The 16,984-nt window shown below is 44.5% G+C and overlaps 1 protein-coding gene across 5 annotated transcripts in view; it reads left to right on the top strand.

Moving 5' to 3' along the window:
- Positions 1–16,984, top strand: part of baiap2b (BAR/IMD domain containing adaptor protein 2b) — a 53,589-nt gene that overhangs the window by 20,995 nt on the left and 15,610 nt on the right. For 3 of the 5 annotated variants that reach the window (XM_019277756.2, XM_019277755.2, XM_019277758.2), the window contains 4 exons: positions 7,523–7,534; positions 8,091–8,152; positions 9,215–9,286; positions 10,672–10,809. In XM_019277756.2, the coding sequence (XP_019133301.1) occupies positions 7,523–7,534; positions 8,091–8,152; positions 9,215–9,286; positions 10,672–10,809 (284 nt within the window). The remainder of the gene's footprint in view (positions 1–7,522; positions 7,535–8,090; positions 8,153–9,214; positions 9,287–10,671; positions 10,810–16,984) is intronic. The other 2 variants (XM_019277759.2, XM_019277757.2) reach the window with 1 other exon arrangement.

Below are 16,984 nucleotides of genomic sequence, written 5' to 3'. Positions count from 1 at the left end.
GCGGCAGAGGCAGAAGAGGCAGAAGAACAATTTAATGGTAGATTTCAGCAGCCTACACACACACACACACACACACACACACACACACACACAGATACACTTTATACTGTACACACACACGGGGTACACCCTCACATGTCAGCACAGGCGGTGTAATGAGGACAAAAAAGCATTGCATGATAATTATCCACTTCTGTAGCCCGGAATAAACGGACTCACATCTCCTCATGGGGACAGTGACAGCTCGGCACAGGAAGAGGAAGTGATGCCTCACTCTGTTTCATTCAGTTATTCTTAACTTACACAATGCTGTCAGAGTTTGAACAACTGCTCTGCTGCATGACTCCCCGTGTGAAGATACTCCACGACTGCAGCGCGGAGCGTCGTCCCACTCGTCCTCTCTCCTCTTTCACTATAGCGCTCTGTGTGTGTCTGCGAACGCCCCCGCATTGATGTGGGAGCTCAGGCAGCCCTGGGAGAACACGCCAACTCTGCACACAGCTCTAAAAATAGATGAAACGCCTCGACTACAGCTGCTTCGAAGGAGGAGGAGGAGAGATGGAGTACGATGCTTGTTCCGCAGCCCAAAAAAGGCTCGTCGGTGATGTCAGCACGGTGAAAACACCGCCGTCTTTCTTCCGTAGACTAAATATGGACATGGTTGTGAGGAAAAAAAAAGATAGGAAGCTCCTGCAGTTCCGGTTCCTTTCTCTGACCATGTAAGGGCTCTGCCATTCAAATGCAAATGTAGGCAGAGGTGGTACTCGCTCAGGTCTGTGCTCTGGCACAAACCTCAGAGAAGCACAAGCTTTGCTTTATGTAATCTGTGTGTGTGCTCATTCATTCCTCTGTGCATGAAGGAAAAATGAGACACTGGAGAGATTTATAGTGTATTTGATTAAACATTTATCTGACCAGGAAAGAGACAATTCAGATTCAGACCAGTAATAAGAGCGAGCTATGAATATGTCAGAACCTTTATGAAGGATTACTTTCCTAGAACAGTACCAGTTCAAAATCTGACCTCGGTTCAGTTTACATAGTTCTGCTAATTTCAGGATGATTTCTACTCGAGTCCTCTGTGCACTGACTCGTGTCTCGTTCCTTCTACGCCCGAATGCTTCGTTCACTGACGACAGAACAAGTTGAATTTCTTGCTGCTCCATTTTAGCACGAGCAGTGTCTGACTGCCTGTTTTAAGGAAGCCGATAAGGCTGAGGAGAAAACTGACATTGTAAAATAAACCAGAATCGTGGAAGAGGCGACCTAAAAACTAGATATTTCGTGCTAGGCATGATCATGAGCATAACATAATATATTAATATTATATATTAATTAAATCTCCTCATCGTTCTCATTGCCAGGGGCTGCACAGGCTTTAGCATAACATCCATCTAAGGTTAATTCACACGGTCAAATTTGAGGTCTAGGAAACAATTACCCCGTGGTTAATTAATTCATGTGGAACACTGTAAAGAGTGTGTTGGCCTTCAAGGCGTACTCCTCCACTTCAACAGACATACTGTTGTGTTGTGTTAGGCTTTTACAAACTCAGACACGAGCAGTAAAATCACAGATTAGGTCACAGCGGGGGGGCAGGATGTGATTCTGGTGGGTCAAAAATACAAAAGTTCCTTCCTGTGGTTCAATATTCATCAGTGGATTTTACCGCATAATTTGTCTCTCACATAATTATTCTTCATGTGTGAGAGAAGTGTTTTAAATAAATGCTCATGCTGCAGCAGATATGAGTGCTTGCTCCTGGAAGACTCATGAAGAGACCAGAGACCATCTCTTACTTCCACAGTATCCACTCTTGTTGTCCCCCTGCTTGAGACCTCATGCTGTACGGTTTGAGAGAAATCGCGCTGACCTTACCGTGACCCTCGTTTCTCCGAGCCAGCACAGGCTGAATTTCCCCTGAGCTTCAACCCCAATCTGAATTCACTCCGCGTGGAGAGAAACTGTAGCGAGTGCACTCCTTCAAAGCGTTTTTCTTTTTTCCTCCGTTACCCCTGCCTTGTCATCGCACCATCTCACAATGGAACTGTTCTGAACGCCCACGCACGTTATCCTACAGGGGGCGGTTTCTGCTCGTGTCCAACCCGAAAAAGACTGACTGTGGCATTTTGAATCATCGGCTGATGACAAGTATGTGAACAAAGTCAGGCCAACTGGAGTTTAGACTTAACTGAGTTACATAACGCTGACGTGCTGTCACAGTACAGGATGACTGAAGATGTTAAAATGGATGGATGGAGTGTCGTGTGTGTGTGTGTGTGTGTGTGTGTGTGTGTTCACCTTCTTCCTGTGCAAGCTTAGTGTTTGTTTGTGTTGAGTTGATGAGGTCATCACTGGGACGTTTGGACAGGTGACGTTTGGCTGAAGGGATGTTTGTGCTGAGCAGACGGGCAGGTGAGGAGTTAATCTGCAAATGGAAATAATCAAAATGAAGAAAGCGGCACCAGTTTCATAAACTACAGGGGCAGACGCTCCGATCATGGGGTAACTTTGGCCACTGAAGGGTGTTAGAGCCACCAAGAACTGCAGTTGTGCCAACCAGAGGAGTTCTTTGGTCAATTATGGGGACAGGTGTGCCAACCGGTTCCCCTTCTGTTTCCCTAAGTGCCCCTGTAGTGGGGCATTAGGGCATGTGAGGGTCTTGCTAGGGTTTATTAACAGGCATTTTAGTACTCACCCCTTCCTGCAGTGAACATCAGTTTTCCCCGACCTGTTATGTATTTTAATTTCCATCCAGGGTCAACGTACTATTTAATTACCAAAACCCAAGTGACCAAACTCAGAAGGGAAACTTAGCGATCCCTTGTCCGTCATCAGAACAGTCCACTGGACCAGTTCAGCAGTTCCTTTTCTGTTTCTACCCTTTTACAAAGTCCTTGTCCTCAAGGCACCTGGGGAAGTGAGGGAGGACGCAGAGGAAGATGAAGAAACACAATGAAGGGTGAGATACAGAATAAAGAGGAAGGGGAGACAGAGGGCGATGTGTTCCCGGCTCATTAGCCGCCTTCAGACAGACTCTGGTCAAATCAACAGAGCCCGAGTACCCACACTTTGATCACCCCACCCGTCCTTCATCACTACATCCCACACCACCTGTCTCCTGCCTCTGTTTCTTGTTTCTGTCTGAAGTGTCACATTCATCTTGTCAACAGTAAGCTGCACGTCTTTCTGAGTGCCAGTTATAAACCAGAGGTCGGGGGGATTGTGCAGTGTTTGATTGAGCAAATGAACGTATTACGGTGTTGATGCGGCTTTAATAACGCGTTAGACTCTATCTAATGTCCTTGAGGTGTCGCATCGTCCTTGATGTGGGGTTTCTGCCAAATGGTGACTTAATGATGCTGATAATAATGTGAAGTACGCGCTCTGATCTGAGGCACTGCAGAATTAAATATGCTGCCAAACATACATACTGATGTAGCCAGACCAAACTGAGAGGAAACGGGCAGGAAAAGACGGACTGTGAAACCGTTTTTTAGGTTTTTAGTGCCGTTATTTTCCCCTCATCTTCTTGTTTATAAAAATTAAAGAGGGAACACGCTTTAGTATGAAGTATCAAACACATTCATCACAAGTGATAACATTCGTAGGTCTGCAGTCCTCTTTACAGCCTGTGCCAACTCCATAGAGACAGGCATGGACCAGGTGATGGATCACTTTAAGAAAACCGTTTTTAGAAAATCTTTACTTTCTGTTTTCCCACTGTAGGACCCAATTAGAGGCCAGAAACGACGAGTTAGAGGAGCCGCTGGGGATCATATTGACCAGCTGAGGTCCACATGTGTCAAAACATGAAACGCGATCACATTTCATCTGTCTTTCCCCGTCGTGCCCTCCGTTCTCTCCATCCCTCGCTTCCAGCTTGCGTCTGCTGCCTCGGATGATCGGTCTCCATTTTGCGGCCCATCAGCCACCCTGTAATGATTATGTATAGCTAGTCATTGCTATCGATCTTCCTTTTTTTTAAAAGGATTCATTTTTCTTTTCGAAGTGAAGAGATCAAACAGAGCTCTGTTATGTCATGACATGAATTGTGCTGTTATTGTAATTTATAACCTCGTACATGACGCTGTAGTTTAAACATCTGAGCCTGTATATTACTGTCGCAGGATTACAGATTACTTTCTTCAGTGCTGGACTGCAGATGCACAAAATGTTAAGTTGTCTTGTTGCTGCAACAAAACTTGTCACTCACTTGACTCTGTCAAGTAGATGTAAATGTAAATTGTTTCGTGTGTGTGTGTGCACGGATGTTTTGGAGGAATTAAAGACTCAGACGAGCACACAATAACGGTGTCAATCATGCAGCTTTCAGGATGACAAATCTCCCTGCAGCACCTTGTTCTCCCTCCTCTGCAGCTTTCTGGGGATTAGAGTTGCTTGTGTTTGCTTTCAGGCTCCGGTAATACAGTCCCTGCAGAGACGCTGGCTACATAAAACACCTTCCTCCATATGGCCATTAACTGTGGCGCTCTCTCACTCTCTCGGCCTCTGTTGTGCCCAGGAGTCACGTGGAAAGTATCCGCGGTGATAAAGCCAGATGTGAGCGCTGCCCTTGGCTTGGCCACGCTGACTGATGGGCCCTGCAGTCACAGCTACTCCACATACACATGCCATACACGTACACACACATACACACTCAACACTTGTTGCTTGATATCTGAGGTGTGTGTTTGTGAGTGAACTTTACCCCAGTTTGGTTTCCTGGCGTTGATGCACAGTTTAATTCTTTGAGCTGTGTTTTAAAGTGCTTACGTGTGCAGTAAACCTCCGAATCTGAATCTGAGACTTAACAGTTGATCTGAGTATTAGACGAACAATAATGTGTGATTCGGTTTTTGCTGGTTTGCCAGATGAAATGGTCAAAAGGAAATCCTGTTTCCATTTGCAGAGACTCGGATGAATTAGCAAGGACCCCCATGAATGTCAGACCAGGAGAGAAAAAGACTTCAGTCGTCTTCATGAATTCTTTTATTGATCTGGACCCGTGCGTTCTGAGTAATAAGCCTCAGATGTTGTGATCTGCTCTGATTACCAATAAGCTGCTTAGTTCTGGCGGGTGGAGGTCCAGTGTTTCACAACACAAGGTGGAGAGGGTTTTTGGATTAGATGGGTGCAATGAAACAAGAACATCCAGGAATCTGGGGAACTTCCAGGCAATGACAGTCGTTTTCTCAGGACGCACTGATGCAGACCTTCACTCTGAGACTTGTTGGCTGTGTGCTGCAGTTTCTCTTACAGAATGATTTGAACCATGACCTCTGATCGGCCATCTCCTCTACTTAAGTGTGAAGTTTAGAGGCACTAAAGCTCTCACAGGGCTGAACCTTGACCTGCCAGAGGAGGAGGAGGATGAAGAATAACACGTCTGTTCACATCTTTATATCTCAGAAGTAATGAGCAGGGCTCCTTTGTATGGAAGCATGCTGTGATGTACAGTTAATCCTGCAGCTATATTTCACTCCCAGCTGAGCGGCTGCATACTGGCAGAGCAGGACTCGTCTGTACTGTAACTGATCTATAGAGGGAGTGTACAGCGTGTAAGATTACAAAGACTTTGATGCACAAGGGTTGTGTCCTGTGTGTGTGTGTGTGTTTGTTTGAGCATAGGTCTGCTTTCAGATGTACGACACAATTAAATCCGGTTGTTGTTGTTCATGTTAATCTAGTTTAATCCAGTTAATCTTGTGTTATTGTAACATATTCTCACTTCCGACTCGGCGGCTCGGTCTGTGGTAGGTTCCACTTTAGCATCGCTCGTGCACAGTCGGGTTAGAAAGCGTTCACGTTTGACTTCAGGCACAATTAAAACCAAATAATCACTTATCTGTAAGCTGACACCCTGAGTGAATGTGTTTATATAAAGTGTTGTTTTCTGATGGCCCCTGGCTGAGATCAACATCTGTGTAATTGTGTGTGTGTGTGTGTGTGTGTGTGTGTGTGTGTGTGTGTTCGAGGTGCTTGAGTTCAGCCCAGTTGCCGTAGCCTGTCGATGGCCGCTGGCTGTTTATTAATGGATGGGATGGAGTGTGTGTTGGGCGCCCTCCAAGAATCAAAGGAGAGTTTGGAAGCACACGCCGGTGCATTTATCTGCCTCGCTGCTCCTAATGCCCCGTCCTGCGGCAGTCAAACACTTCCACAGCGTTATAGCTGTCACTGCATTTTCATAAGCAGATGGGTGGCTATAAAGCGGGGTGCTGTTGCATTGTGTTTGACTCCGTGACACCTGTGGTCAGTCAGGACGATCTCACACTCCAGCGGTGGAAGACGTACGTCAGGTTGAATTTAGTGGCAGTAAAATGGACTTAAAAGTCCAAAGTAAGAGCGTGCTGAAGGTGGAGAAGAAGGGGAAGTGAAATTGCAATCGAAGGATTAGAAGTATAGAAAAGGACAGAAGCAAAGGTCGCAGCAGTGAATAAATCTGTGAACAAACTTCAACCATCAGATAAATGTAGTGGAGTAAATATACTTACTTTGCCCTCCACCTCCTGCTCCAACCTTTCTTAAAGCCCTTCTTCTCCAACTAAGTCTCCTCTGCATGACCACAGCACTTCATTAAGCCCATTAATCCTGTTCAGTGTCCCCCCGTCTCTGCCTGTCCAGTGTCCACAGGTCCCCCGACACCCATGCACCTTGCTGAGCGCGCCTTCATACATTATCAGATGTCAGCATGCATTATGCAGGAGGCAGATGAGTGCCATTAATGCATATTAGTGGAGTCATTTAGAATAAATTTCCTCTCGGTGCTTCGTGGTGCAGCTGTCGAATTTTTTATCAAGGTCTATTTGCCAATTTATACATTTATTCTGCATCAACAGTGGAGCCTGATGCGTATACTGTGTTAGTATTTCTGTTGGTAGATATAAGAATATTGCAGAAATGAATGACACATAGTATGTTTAAGATGCATTTTTAATGTTCTTACATAAAGTGATGTAAATATTAAGTTTCATTTGTTTTATTAATTGCTAAGTTCAGTTATGTTTACTGTTACTTTGACAGTAAAGTTCATTGTGTGAGTCTAGAGCACCATGATACTGGATTTTTGAGATATTGGAACATTTACCAATTTACCTGACAGGATGTAAACAAACATTTTTCATGAATTTAGTTATAAAATAATTGATCTGGAGTCAAAACTAGTATCTATGTTATGGTAATACTTAAATTTGTGAGATCTTTGTCAAAAGAAAAAGAAACTATTGTTGATTTAATTTTTGGCTGTTTTGTATTTTCAAATCTCAGCGTGACCCCAGAAATCCAGTATTGGCTCCTGCTCTCATAGATCAGCGCAGTGTTTTCTGCAGACGGCGTGTAAACGAGTTGCGGGTTTGATTAACTGCCTGTCTTGAGTGTTTTTCTGTGTGAAAACCTGTCGTGTGTCTCATTTTTCTCGGGGTAGTTTGATCTGTCTCTGTCTCTCCAGGTCTCTATCCCTCCGTTCTTTGCTCAAACTAGATCTTTTTTTTGTTCCTTTTTTTACAATGCATTGCATATTCAGAAGAGGCAGCATGTAGGTATCTTTTTAAAACGACACGCACCTCCCTGGCTGCATGAATCATCCTTTAATTATTTTTTGTGTTTTCCTTTGACTTCGTTAGCTTTTGACTTTTTTCTGGGTTCTGCTTTTTTGTGTTTCCCCCTGTTCTGTTGTAGTGCAGCATATGTCTTAGTGCACAGATAAAAGCAGTAGTGTTGTAAGCTCTTGGCGATTTGGAAATCTTGGTTTCAGTTTTTAAAACATTCAACAGATTTCTTGATTTACTCTTTGATTTTTTTTTATTTTTTTCATTCTGTCTGTGCTGTATATGTCTGTAATGTTCTTTTGATTTAGTCACCGTTATGAGTTTCATCTGCTTTGTCTCATCTTGTCCATTTATCCTCCACCTCCCTCGACACCATATACCTGTCTCTCATCTGTTCTGTGTGGCTGCATGGTCTTGTTCTGCACGATGTATGTAGCTCTCACAGACATTGGAAAGATTTAATATCACTCTCCCTCTCTCTCTCTCTCTCCCCCCTCCCTCTCTTTGTTTATTGTCTTTCTGTTCTTTGTCTTCTCTCTGCAGGGGAGGTGCTCTTTCAGATGGCTGAAGTGCACAGACAGATCCAGATCCAGCTTGAAGAGATGGTGAGCATGTGGTGATGGTGGCGGCGGTGTTGCTAAAATCAGCACTTCTTAAGCCACGAGTTGGGAAGCAGACAGATTGTGGCCCAGTTGGTTGGTTTTGAGTCTCCACATCACAATATATATTTTGATATTTAATACTCGGCAGGAGACTCTCTTAATGTGCGTTGTCTGTTTTCTGCAGCTTCACTTAGACGTGCTTTGTTTACTGATCTCGTGATATGTAAATTACAGTCATTACACGCTGAAAGCATTTCTCAATTCATCCCCCAAAATATCTTTATTTCAATCTTTCAAACAGTAAATTGGCCAATTGTGGCAACATTAGCAGGGAACGTTAAGTTGATGGAGAGAAGCAGTGAAGAGTGGTCTGGCTTTAATCTTTATGCAAAGCGTTTCATAAAGGTCATCACATCCTTTTGGCTAATGGATGTCAAAGATTCAAAGATGGTTTTTCACATTACAAATTAGGCAACGAGCAGATGCTTCTCTTTCATCCACAGAGTTTGAGAATGAAAGCAACAGTGATGTTTTTATTAGAACCTTTGTAACGCCGCTCAGACCTCGCTCATCACAAACATTTCAAGGCAATGAACTCGGCGTTCCTCGCAATCGAAACTGAGCTGAGTTCCTGCTTTTTCAGTGAATATCCTGCTGATATAGTTTAAGAAAATATAGTGTCTCCTCACATAGATGATAAGAGGGAAACAGAGGTGATGAGAGGTCAAACAGTGTGACAACACATGGCTTCTGTGAGGTTTTAAATACAAATATGCATTCAAGATATTTCCCCTGTGGTTCACTTGCTCGCTGTTTACACACACACAGCATACTGTACATACTATACATGCACAGAGACAGCAAACTGTGGCATGCACTCACATACCAGACACCCTTTCCTAATCCTTTGGGCGTGACGTTTCCGATGGCACCACGAATACATCCCTTCAAGTCATTGTTGCACTGCAGCGATACATTCCTGTTTGTGGTTGTGCATATAGCTGCCTGAGGTTTGGTTGGTTTTGCGGTCGTTGCATTGTTTCTGTTTTCCTGTGTGTCTTTCAGCTGAAGTCCTTCCACAACGAGCTGCTCACAGAGCTGGAGAAGAAGGTCGAGTTGGACGCACGCTACCTGAACGTGAGATTCCCGAATTATTCCCCGACTCTGCAGCTCTGCAGACTCATTGTTTCAGTCTTACAGCACATATACTGTTATACCATTCTCAGAAAACAAGGTCAGATGAACGCATGTATACTACGTGCACGGCAGAGTTTAGAGACTAGCTGAGGAAACCTCTAGCAGCTCAAGAACCAGATATTTTTCTCAGGAGCTCATGGAGACCAAAGCAGAACTAAAAGGAACATGAATCTGTGATTATTTGCCAACATGTAAGCGATAATACCTTTGGTTGTTGTTCATATATTATAGGTTGTTGTGGAGTTCATCTGCTCTCTGCAGGCACCAATCAATGAATTTATTATTCAGCTACAGAAGCTCTGTCTCTGACTCTGCCTTGTTATGTAACGCCGTACCTGACCGGCCATGTGCTCCAATAAAACGTCACTTCACTGTGTCACCTCGCTCTGTCCAGGGAGTTATGGGGAACACAGTATGAACCATGTTCTCATAAAATCGTTGGCCAGAGACGAAACGCACACTCTCTCCTTAATTTCCCGCCGGCTTTCATCCAAACCACTGCACCAAGTTCCATAAATTACTTCCCTGCCCTGTGAATTATGACTCATTCTGTGAAAATGAGTTGTTTTGCACAAAAAAATGAAATGGACAGATTCATTTATAGTGATCAGTAGTTTGGAATCTCTCCCGAAAACATTTCATCATTTGAGGCGAGGGATGTGCGAGCGTGTCTGGAAGGCTCTCGGATGAATGTCGCTCTGATCGTTACAGTCAAAAATTAAATTCAAATGTAAATCAGCTCTCGAGCCAGTTAATGAGTTTGATTTGCATATTTTTCTTAAGTTGCATTTGTCACACACTCTCCCACTAATATGTGTGACCTGCCTGTCACCCAGTGCGTTCCTGTGACCCCTGTTCAAAGCAAAAACAAGTTGTTTCCAGCCACCTGCAAATCTAAAAGTCCAGTATCTGCTCTCTTTTAACTCTTTAGCTGCTAAATACACGTCAGTCAGTCTCTACCTGCATCTGTCTGCTGTTTGGTGTCGGGCACCTGAACATGACGTTATGAAAGAAGTGACAGTGAACCAGGACAGTAAATTCTTGGACTGCACAGTTTAGCAATGAGCTGAAGCTCTGAGGCTGTAAACAGCTGTTGTACAGTACTTGTTGGCACAGTAACTGTTGGACTGCTCTAGATAAAAACAGGAAACAGCTGAATAATCCCACAGTAGCGTCCTTCACGTCTCCAGTCCTCATTCTGCAGCAGTCAGGCAGTGAGACAGAAGCTGACTGAGAAATGCATGTCAGAGCAGAACATCGTGAGCAGATGCTGAAACGTTGGAGCACCGTTGTGGCCCCTGCTGACTGTGTGCTGCCCCCCTCAGGCGGCGCTGAAGAAGTACCAGATGGAGCACAAGAGCAAAGGGGAGAGTTTGGAGAAGTGCCAGGCAGAGCTGAAGAAACTGCGCAGGAAGAGCCAGGGCAGCAAGCACCCGTCTAAATACGGAGACAAGGAGATGCAGGTCAGTGTGTGTGTGTGTGTGTAGCTGCAGTGTGGATGTGTACTCATGAAAATAAATCTGTATCATAAGTGTCAGGTGTTTTGAATGATGCAAACTGCAGTTTTTTGGGTCAGTGAAGCTTTTTCTATGGATCAATGAGGAATAAAGCAGATGTCCTAGCTCTGTGGCCCACAGAGGATCCTCATGGCCAGCTGGAAGACCAGCATGTGTATATATGACAGCCAGTGCCAAGAATATATTATCCTACTGCTGCAGCCCAGTATGTGGTGCAGACAACCTGCCAGTCAGCCTCCAGAGAGAAAACAGTAGTTTCCCATAATTTACCTCGTCTTTATTTCAGCAAACTCAGAATTAGAATCAGCGGTGCCGACTTGTAGTGAACTCATGCTGACTCCTCAGAGTGCCACACTGCCTCTCTTCCTCCTGATGGGATTTGAGCTTCAGTGCTCCTGGTATTCTGTGTCTGCTGCCAGTGCTGATGGGATAGGACATACTGAGCTGACTGGGATGGGACCCCCGACAGTTTGAAAGGTTCTTCACAGTGAGAGAAACTGAGACGGGGAAGTTGATGACTTGAACCCGCTGTGTCAAACATTTATACAGAAGTGTGAAGTGCAGCTTTTGTTTGTGTGTGACTCTCATGAAGGTCACCGAACATAAGAACTAAAGAGCTGAGGAGGCGAGTCGCTTTAAAGGAACTAAGCGAGTCGAACCTCAACAGATCCTCTGACCTTGCATGACTGAGAATCTTCACAGACAGATTTCATTAGTTAGTTGCTGCATTACATAATCTTTGTTGATGATATCTGGGGCAGGTGGATGGGGTGATCTCCCTCATGTTTAGGTAACTGCTTGAGCGGAGGCGTGAGGAGACTGCTCGTCTCTCTGGCCTCGTCTGTAGGTGTTGTGGTGACACATGGTGGGCGTGCCCTCTTACACAACCTGCACAGGAACTGCTGCTATTTGCTGTCCGTCCAATCCGCTGCTCTTCAGCACGACGAGAGGCTGAGAGAGACAAAGGAGAGGCTGATGCATGTAGAAGTCCTTACGCTGTGTGCTTGTGTGGGTGTTTGCATGTCCTCCGTGTGTGTTTGTGTGTGGTCAGGTATAAGGTGAGTTAAAAGTGTGAAGTATTTAGTCCACAGCTGAACTTTCCACCTTTTTTAAAATGTCACACAGAGTTCTGGCCTTCAGCAGCTTTCTGCACGGGCCGACAGGAAGAATACTTTGGTTATCTACTGCGGCTGATGGACTTGGGTTATATTTCTGCCGTGTCAGCACTTAAACTGTCAAATGTGAAAGCTGTGAAATAATTAAGCTCACAATGGAGCGGGGGAGTATGAGGCTTTCTGCACAATGTTGTACACAGCAAAAACGTCCTTGCCCACTGTGGCTTTTTCACAGACATCATATGGGAATACTGCACATTCTTCTAGTCCAGAAGTTATTGTTGAAGGATTGACGGCGGCCAATTTTTCCCTTTTGTCCAAGCCAAGAAAAACACATGACCTAGATTCACATTGGCTTCACTGGACAGTTAAGTTACGGAGAATGTGACAGTTGGATGCTGCGTTGGATCCTTCAGATCTCAGCTGGGGATCTCTTGAAATGTTTTTATTAATACTGTAATTATATGTAGTCAGATAAAATCACATTAAAGTGGAAGCAGACAACTCCTTTGCTTTAACTCATCATTATGACGTGTAATGGCTAAATCCACATTTATGTGTTTCTATAAAAGCCTCGCTTTCTTTTCTGGTTATGATATTTCCTGTGGAAATGAAGGCTTGATGATTTATGTGACTGAATAAACAACTCTCATGTTTTCCTCTAACACTAACGTCACTCCTCCACCACCCCGACACCAACGCCTGCTGTAGTTTGTTGTTGTTCTCCCTTTGCAGTGCACACCGTTACAGCAGCTTCAGCCGGTTTCCAAATTCAATATAAAGTTGTGACAATTTCAATTTCCCACTTCAGTGAATGTGGTTCGTTCTCCGCTCTTCTTTTCCAAAGTGGTGCTGATCATGTCTTCACAGAGCTGGACTCTAAGACAAACAGAAACTGATCCAGGGTATGTTCGGTGTATGTACACAGCATCTATACATGCAGCACAAAGTCGGAGGAAGCCGATCCTGCAGCAGGTGGTTTTGGCTCATCATGGCAGTGCAGAGAAAACATGGTGTCAGAGGTTAGGGGCTAATTGTGCAGCACTTCCAGAGGCTGAGGCAGCCGAGCCACGGCGCTCTGCAGGAGCAGCAGGGGAGGTAATTATTGTGTAATTGTTAGTGTTGCCTCGATGGATGGCCTGTGGAGCGTGAAAGGGGTGGTCGGGCCGGTTGTTACAAAGATCGATACATGGAGCTATGAGGAACAACAGCACAGGAACATTGAGCCCTAAAGTCCTGGAATTCCTCTGGGCTTTAAGGGCTTATGGGCTGTGAACGATCCAGTCTTAGCTGAGATAGCAGGCGAGGCCTCTCCCCCTGAGCCTGCCGCTTCATCTCCTCAGATGAACTGGATGCCCAAAAGTGAACAGCAGCATGAATTTCATGAGCATGTGTTTGTTTATCACCTCCAGCTAGAAAATATTTGAGTGCTGGGTAGCCTGAAGAAAGCCTGAACGAGGGATTCACTTCTGTTAATGTGAAATATGTCAAATGTTCCTGCAGTGTTTCATAATAATACATTTACAGTAGTAGAGAAGTTGTGTAGCCTTGGCGAAGGTATGCACTCTGAGTTCTGTCTAGTGTGTGTGTGTGTGTGTGTGTGTGTGAGCATGTGTTGTGGACCTCCTGAGTAGCATGTGTATCTACTGAGGGAGAAAGTGTGTTTAGGTAGCCAGATTCTCGCTGTGCGTCATATGGGCCCTCACGGGAACCAGGTCTTGGCAGGAACAGGAGACACCGGCGGCCGGCCTGCACCGCGGCGCTCACAGCCAATGATGAAGTGACAGATTTGTCTTTTTCAATATGCAGTATGGAGCGTGTATTTGTCTGGGTACGTGTGGCGGACAGTATGTTTGTGCCTTTGTGGAGGTGTGTCAGTTCACTCCTCCTGCTCATGATTTATGTTAACACTGGAACTATGGTCGATACAATGGAGTCCCTCAGGGGCCGTGAGCACAATACACACTCTGACAAACCTCCTGTTACACTGGTTACTGAAGCATGATTGGTGGAAACGCGATAGTTTCCTTGTCTTGTTTGTCTGTAACTCAAACATTTAGTCAGATAGTCAGCTGATCAACAGAATATTAATTCCTGATTGAAGTTAAAGCGTTAAAAGCCGCACAGGAGGTCACAGGATATAAGATAACTGATGCTTATTTTTTAGATTTTCTTTGCTTCTTTCTGGATTGTTTACCTCTTCAGGTCTCTACAAATGATTCAGATGAATCAATCACTGACACACAATCTATCTTTGCTTCATATTAAGGGGTGACGAGCAGAAATAGGCTGGTAAACATCAGTTTAAGTCATTTATCAAGCTCAGATTGACTCTCCTGCTTAAATAAATAATCTTTTTCACTGTCCACCAGCATTGTTGTGTTCTCATGTCGTGAGATCCCACTCTGTACCTGTGTAGCAGGTTTCACCTGAGATATTTCTCCATGGGAAGAAACATTATGAATGATATTAACACTTGATTGCATCCTTTTGTGATTCCCAACTCGTCAGTGCAGAGTAGTAACGCCAATCAAACACCCGGTTATCATCCTGTAATGAGCAGAGAGCCGCGATGGATGAGGAGACGGTGTGAATTTCCTGCCGTGTGTAAAACACATGTGAACGATGTGTGAAGACACTTTCCACCAGTTTTTTCGGCTTTCTGAAACATTTTTAATGGGATGCGATTCGATGACGTGTTTGTCATGATGAGGAGGATCTGCTGGAGGAGAGAGATGAGCTGCAATGAATAACTGAAAGTGAACTTGTACCCAGCGTAGCCATGATTCATTCATGCATGATGTTCGTCCTCACAGAAGCCATCACAGTCCACAGAGATATGTGATGGCAGGTGAGCTGACTCAAAAAGGAGCTTACTGTGTACAGAAATGACGACTGGCATCAGGCCTGAAGACACAAACATCAATTCCATCCTGAGATTTTTAAAGCTGAGGGAGCTCTGAAGCCACTTAACACAATCGTCTGTTATTACTTTCAGTCTGAGCGAGAGGTTTGTCAGTTCAAGACGCTGAAATCATCCAAGCAGTGCAGGCGCTCTTAACTCTGCACCAAGCGTCTGTGAAATCATTTGCATCTCATGTCAAACTTTAAATATAATTACAGTTCACATTAAAGTCTGGACACGTTTCATACTCAGCAGAGTTTTTGCACCGATGCTTCCGACCATCTTTAATGTGAAATTAGTCGATAAATACTGGACACACAGACGCACGCTCGCCCTTCTAGCACACCTCGTATTTGCTGATCGTGCTGACTGTCAGCAGAAAGCAGGAGCAGCTTTTGGCCACGTTTATATTTTGTGTAAAGGGAGCTTCAGGCGAGGAGCGGCTGATTGGCAGCGGCATGAAAGGCCAGCTGGAATCTAATTAGGACTCCGTATCTGAGAGCGATCACAACATGTATAGGCTGCGTACAGCAGGCCTGATGTATCAGACCTGCTTAAATAATGGAGCTGTGGTGCATGCATGTGCTTTAACGTGTATCAGAGTAGTGCCGTTCTTCAGGGATCTGCTGATGCTCATAGCACTAAAATATCTCGTCATTATACTTGTTTTGCTCATACGATTGAACTAAAAAACAGGATTCATAGGATATATATGTATGATGTATGTATACTGTATGATAGCACCCATCAGGCACACAGCAGACCACATAAAGTTGGTGCTGTTTTGATCAGATAATTGATGAAATTGATTTGTTTTGTAGGTTTATGCACCATAGACAGGAGCTCATCCTCCAGCTTTGACATACTCACAGTTTATGGCTGAAACAATCAGTTCTTTGCTCGACAGAAAACACTGATAAGTAGTAATTTATTTAACGCAAAATTATATGGTTTTGGACACTTGGTCAAATAAATAGGATTAGGCTTTCTCTGCTTTGTCACTTTCTGTGAACAGAACACCTGGTTCCAGGTATTCGCAGACCGGTTTCACAGCTTCTGCTTTCTAGGTCTATATGGCGACTTGTTTCTTTGTGTGAGCTCAGCTCAGTTCCAGGAAGGGTGTATAATTATGAAAAGACAGGAAAACAAAGCAAACCCCGGGGTAAACCGCGTATTAACTCCCTCCATGTGACTCTTTCTGTTTATTTAACACGGAGTGTCTGTAAAAAGCGTTCAGAACTGCACACTATATGAATCCTGTGGCAGTGCTTCCCGCCCCCGTCCCTCAGCCTGCTGATTGACAGCTGGCTCGCGGCCGCTCTGACCTCAGCATGTGGGTCTGAAAGTGATCAACGCGCTCGCTTACTGTGTGTTTTCATGAGCTACCTGAAAGCCTCTCTACCTCCGCCGTTTGTATGATTCATAAGTGGCCTTCATCTTCCTCTGCTTCTGCCACTTTGTCACCATGTAATGTTCACTGTGGGTGATCAGAGCATGCTCAGACGCTGTGCGCCCACATGAAGGACCTCATTCAGTTCTTGAACATTTCTTCTTCTTCTGTCCAGCAAAATGATTTTGACGTATTCATGTAGATTTGATGTGTGTTCCGGTTACGCTCTTACCTGAGACTACAGAACTTAAATATTTACTTTTAATACTGATCAGACTCTGTGGTTTATTCCCACTCTCTGTAATCTGTCCGTATAGAAGGTGAGATTAATTGCTGGGTGTCTGCAGCTGCTCTCGTCTTCCCTGTCGGTCTGTTAGAGACAGTCGATCAGTGGAAGGATGTCGTCCAAACATCTCAGTCTGCCTTTAAGAGGCTGTGCACAGTGACAGTGTGCAGAGACTGAAGGGGGGACAGTGATGTGGTAAAGTCTTCTCTCTAAAATGTTTCCTTCAGCGTCTTTGTAGCAGCTTGTCATCTTATTTTACTTACACCGTGTGAAGTGTGGAATAAAGGTGATGATGAGCAGCAGTGAAGGATAATCAGAGTGAACAGAGGTCAGTCATTGCTTTTTCACAGACACATAGCCTCAAACTATTGATAGTGTTTGTTTTTTCTTTAAGTTACTGGAAATGCCTTGTAGCTATGTACGTA

Source organism: Larimichthys crocea, chromosome XVI (assembly GCF_000972845.2).
Source record: "Larimichthys crocea isolate SSNF chromosome XVI, L_crocea_2.0, whole genome shotgun sequence".
NCBI classification, from domain to species: domain Eukaryota; kingdom Metazoa; phylum Chordata; class Actinopteri; family Sciaenidae; genus Larimichthys; species Larimichthys crocea.
Note: the sequence above shows the minus strand (reverse complement) of the source record. Positions and strands in the feature narration are given on the sequence as shown.